This window comes from Antrostomus carolinensis, unplaced genomic scaffold (genome assembly GCF_000700745.2).
Source record: "Antrostomus carolinensis isolate BGI_N321 unplaced genomic scaffold, ASM70074v2 scaffold3711, whole genome shotgun sequence".
NCBI lineage: Eukaryota > Metazoa > Chordata > Aves > Caprimulgiformes > Caprimulgidae > Antrostomus > Antrostomus carolinensis.
Window position 1 is genome coordinate 68,615 of NW_010293311.1, and position 5,080 is coordinate 73,694.

Here is a 5,080-nt window from a genome sequence, read left to right on the forward strand (position 1 = left end):
TTACATGTGCATGGTATCACTGGGAATTGGACTCTGCCCTTCCAAATCCCACTATGCCTTCTTTTTGTGATAACTCTTCGTACTAACAGTACTGGAAGAACTCCTTTAAAGAATTGGCATTGTTTTACAGCAGTTATTCAACTTGTATGTTTTCTGAACTGCCAGACAGATTGGTCAGCTTCATGCTAGGTCCTTGTTGGCTTGTTTGGAGGAGTTTTGTGGCCGGTATCCAGAAAGCTGTACCTAGCGGCAGCCTGTGTGAGGTCTGTCTGTCTGATCCCTCTGCATACTGCAATCCAGCGACAGTGGTAGGAGCAAGGACCATCCTCTGACTAAGGAGAGTGGAGGCTTTGGTGTTTCTGGAGACAAGAGTTGAATACAGACAGAGCAACAGGAATTCTCTTAATCCCTTTTCTCATGAGTCTTTTAAAGCTTCAAGCCTGCTAATGAGAAAGCTGCTGTTTGCCAGGGAGGCAAAGGAGGGACCTGGAGAAGGTGCCTCAGAGGTCACCAGCTCATTTCCTAATGGGCTTGGAAAAGAGTAGTAGGACTTTAGAGTGGATCGAGGAAGGAATGGGTGGCCAGAGGAAGGTGTGGAGCCAGGGGCAGGTTCACATAGCTTTGCAGCCCTGCAGGGCACACCACAGTTACTCTGCTTCTCTTTGCCATGCCATGATCAGCCTTGCAAGGTCAGACTGGTGGCTCTGCGTGTGAGTTATGAGACAGGGGCATTGCCAGCTCCAATACAGACAGGCACATGTGGAACCAGCAAAGCACTTCCAGGGCACTGCATTTCTCAAGGTACATGCAGGTGAAACAGAACGATTTTCTCTGCAGTTTGGCTTGTTGACTGTGTCCCTCCCTCTCAGAGGACACATCTCTGCCTCAGGCCTTCTGCCTTCACCTGATTGTCAGAATATCCCACGAGTGAAACAGAGAAACCAGGCACCAAGGGTCCTTTTCTAGAACCTCATGGAGGCACAATCTGAGGAAAGTGTCTTTGCAAGGACAGTGATGGATGTGGTCCGTCACCATTTCAGCTGAACCCTTTCAGTCCAACGGCTTCAGCGGTGCCAGCTTTCTGCTGAGCCAGGGCCTGGGGCCCACCCATTGTACATCTTCTGGATGGGTCATTCTTTCCCAGCCTTGGCTCTTGCATAACCCATGTTCCATATGTGTAATTGGCAGTAATGAGTTTCAGCTTTTCCCCACTCCAAAAGCACTTTGGTTCTTTGTGTTTTGACAGTCTTCAGAGGGGAAGTTCAACTCCTTTCAATGCATCTTTAGTCAGACAATAAACCAGAATCCTTTTCTATTTGTCCTTCTACAGAAGTGGAAGTTAAGAAGTGACATAACTATGAATAGGCACTAATCCAGGATCTTAAGCAATGTTCATTTTTCCTCTACCTCCTGCAGGAGAGTTATTGTGGAACATGAAGTATGTGCCACTTTTCCCTATGCAGTTCTTGTGCTTTAGTATCTAATTCATTGCTGTGGCAATTTTTTAGGTGTAAAAGATGCTGTTCTGTGTGAAAAATGAATTATCCTGTCTCATTAGTACATAGCCTTTCGGTATATGATGAATTCTTTCTGTCATTTGGCTGTCAGTCTTGGATCCCACCAGAAACACTGTCCTTTGCTGAACTATGTTGCTGTGCCAGGTTTTCTCACTTTCTCATTTCTAGCTGGTATTTTCCTAGGGGCTTCAGAAATGTACTGAGGTAAGGAAATTGGATTATTCAGATGTGCTGTGTAGGGCAGGGTTATCAGTGGGCTTTGCAAGAAGCGTGCTTGAAGCCTTTCCTGAAAGACACGTCAACTTTAACATACAGAGAGAAATTGAGTCACAGAAGTAAAGTGCTTTGCCAGTAAATCCAGAAAAGGGTAGAAGAGAAAAATTCTGTCTCTTCTGGGATTTCTGTTTGACCTGAAAGCCTTTCCTCAACAGGAGTTGTGTTGGCTTCTCTGCAGCGTTTCTTTTCCCACCAAGAGAAGAGACGGAGCAGTGCTAGCTAGAAGGAGAAGATGGCTTGCGAAGTTGCCTCACAGAATTACCTCCGCAGCAGGAAGAATTGGAGACACCAGCACTAGTGTGCCCTCCCTACCCTACAAAAACCTACAGTTTCTCTCTCCTCTTTTTTTCTAGCATTGGAGTTGATGGATTTGGTCAATCATCAGGGGTTCCCGGCCGCCCAGCCACTGCATATGGATACCGCCCGGATGAACCGTACTACTACAGCTATGGAGCACGATAAACCAGCCCTCTCTGCAGTCCAGGATGCTGCCACCTGCCCTGGAGGAACCAGCCTTGTAGATCTGTCCCTTGGTAATGCATGACTGTACCACGATGGGTCCATCCTTATGTATCCTTTGGCGTGTGTAGCTCCAGATAAACCTCACCTTTCTGGGTCCAGTGTTGTAGTGACAGCGTAATTTACTCTTCGGTTGCTCTTTGTTATCCTTTTTGTACAACATTTGCTCCGTGACTTTAAAGTAAGAATTGGGAGAGCTACTGGACTGGAAAGTGTCACGTTATGTATATTAAGCTACTAATTTAATTTCTATTAAATATAAAAACCTGTGTGGTCAGCAGTGGTGAATGTGTTTCTAACCGATGTTTCGTTTGTTTTACAAGGTATTTAAGAAGAATGCTCCGTGTGAAATGTGTTTAACATGGACTGTTTCCCTCTAACACTTAAGTAACAGGAACACTGTTAAGCCCCAGCATCTCCTGGCACTGCCCTGACACATAGTTACCAAAGTCCACTCCTGGGTCTGAAGACTTTAATAATGGAAAGATGGCCCAGATTCACTACCCTGGAGCTTCAAACATTTACAATCTAGTTTAAATGCTTGAAAACACTTAAAATTAGAAACCACGCTACTACAGAATACCTTTACCATAGTGTTTAAATAGAGTTCTGTGGGCTGAGAGGAGACAGCCACATCCTGAGTACCAGCAAGAGGAGGAAAAACATGGTAACTTAGTTTAGAATCCAGATGCAGCCTTCCCTCAAACTTCCCCATCCTAAAACACAAATGCATCCTGTCCTGCCCGTTCCCTGGGTTTAGGTTGGATCTAAGCACAGATCACTGAGCAGCAGAGACAGGCCAGGACAGCTCCACACTGGATTTGCAGTGCGGTGATTGCATTAAGCCATGTTTTGAAATATGCTGTGTGCAAACAGGGTTTAGGCTAAAGCTGTTCTGGAGTTGTGTACCCCTACCCATAACAGACAGAAGAAAGCGTATGGAAGTGCCCTCTCTGCCACAGATATCAAGAGAGCAGTTCAAATTTTCACTTTTTAAAAGAAAAGCTACCCCCACCTCATGATTTTTGGTTTTTTTAATAGCTATTGGTTTGCCTTTGAATTGTTCCTTTCCTCTTCTCCCTCATTTCTGGCTTAAACAGAAAATAGACTTGCATCAGGGGCTGATACTACTGAAACAGTAGCCAGTAATCCCAGTAAAACCAGTAAGACTGGTGTATGTGCTAGGAAGGAGGTCTTTAAAGGCATGATGTTGTTTAGGAAGTTGATGGACTATAGTCTTATACTTTAAAAATATTTTTGAAATCAGGCAAATATTTTTGAAATCATGATTATTATTTTTAGAAGTGTGCAGGTACTGTCCCAGTGCACTGTTACTCACTGTGTTTCATACTGCATGACTGGAAACCATTCTAAAATTAGCCACGGTATTTCTTACCAGGGTTCAGCCTCCTCCTTGTGCTGGCTTCATGTTCATGGCTTCACTTACTAGAGGTAGGTGGAAGAACAGCATTGCCAAGATTAACTAATATTTAAAAAAAAAAAAATCATTTTCTATACAATTTTTAACTAATTCTTACGCAGTTTCTTAGCAAATGTAAGGTCTTACTAGAAACACTGCATGAAACTTGAATTAAACTAATGGCTTTCCAGTGTTGTACCTTTCGAGTTTCTTTCCATTAGTCTGAGCCCACACTTTATCTGCCCAGCAGTTGTGCCACATTTAGTCAAAACCTTTCAGATATTTTTGGAGTTATAGCTGTGAGAGAAATTACCCAAACTGCGTATTCAGGCACAGGCTTTTCTTTTGAGACTGGCACTCGCTCATCAGGCTTTTCCAGAAAAATTACTGTGAAGTTATTTAAAGCAGTTGTCCTTCTTGTGAAATGTGTTTTGTGGAGTGGGGGGGGGGGGGGGGAGAGAGAAAAAAAAGAAAAGTGGGTCCTTGGAGTATATGCAAACTATCAATGAAATTGAAGGAGCCTTTAATTGGAAGCTTCAGGTTAATGAGGAGCTACAATTGAGCTTCAGCAAATGGGTGGGTGTCTGTAATTGTAATACAGTTGTGACCATGCTGAGAATAAATGGCAGTGGAAAAATCTCTGGCTGCATTTTTAGTATTCAATGTTAGGAGTTTATGGGAAAAAGAATAAAAGATCAAGTATTTGTAGCTTTGCCTGGCAGCAGCTAAGAGAACATCATTTATCTGCAAGCAGAGCTTGGTAAAAATTACTCAGCACTTAGTAGCCTGAGGACAGAGCCTGCTAGCCAAGATGAAAACCAGCTGTGCCACTATACTCTCTAAGGCAGGAGAGGGGTTGATTTTCCCTTTAATTACAATTCCTGAGCCAGAAAGGGGGAAAAAAAGATGTGAGCACATACACTTTTCAATCTATATCACATTTCCTGTGGGTGTCAGAGGGAGACTAGAGAGTCTGACCTGTAGGGTAACTTTTTAATTATCTGTATTTATGGATTCAGTCCCCGAGTACTGTATCCTGCATAAAATGGGGTGAGGAGGGATCTGTTTTCTTTTAGCAACTTCTACAACTTTTGTCCTTTTCCTTATTTCTCTCCCTGATTTTGTATAGCTCCTCTCTTCTACGGCCGCCATCCCTAGCCATCCCAGGAGTATCCTCTTTCCCAGTCTGCTGCTAATTAATTAATGAGTTTGGTTATGCAGGTGTGTTAGATGTAATTAGGCTGTAAAGTTAATAGCACAATGAAATAAGCATGGGCTGAGAAGTTCCTCTGTCTGTTAGCTATTATCCAGGCTTTCTGCAGATGTACAATGTAATTTCAGTGAGCTT

General features: G+C 43.4%; 1 protein-coding gene across 1 annotated transcript in view; it reads left to right on the top strand.

Annotated features, from left to right (window-relative positions):
- The window catches only part of KIFAP3 (kinesin associated protein 3), a 66,994-nt gene extending 64,739 nt beyond the window's left edge, over positions 1–2,255 (top strand). Inside the window, exon 20 of the mRNA XM_010177210.1 lies at positions 2,147–2,255. Coding sequence (XP_010175512.1) covers positions 2,147–2,255 — 109 coding nt within the window. The remainder of the gene's footprint in view (positions 1–2,146) is intronic.
- The last annotated feature ends 2,825 nt before the right edge of the window (positions 2,256–5,080 follow it).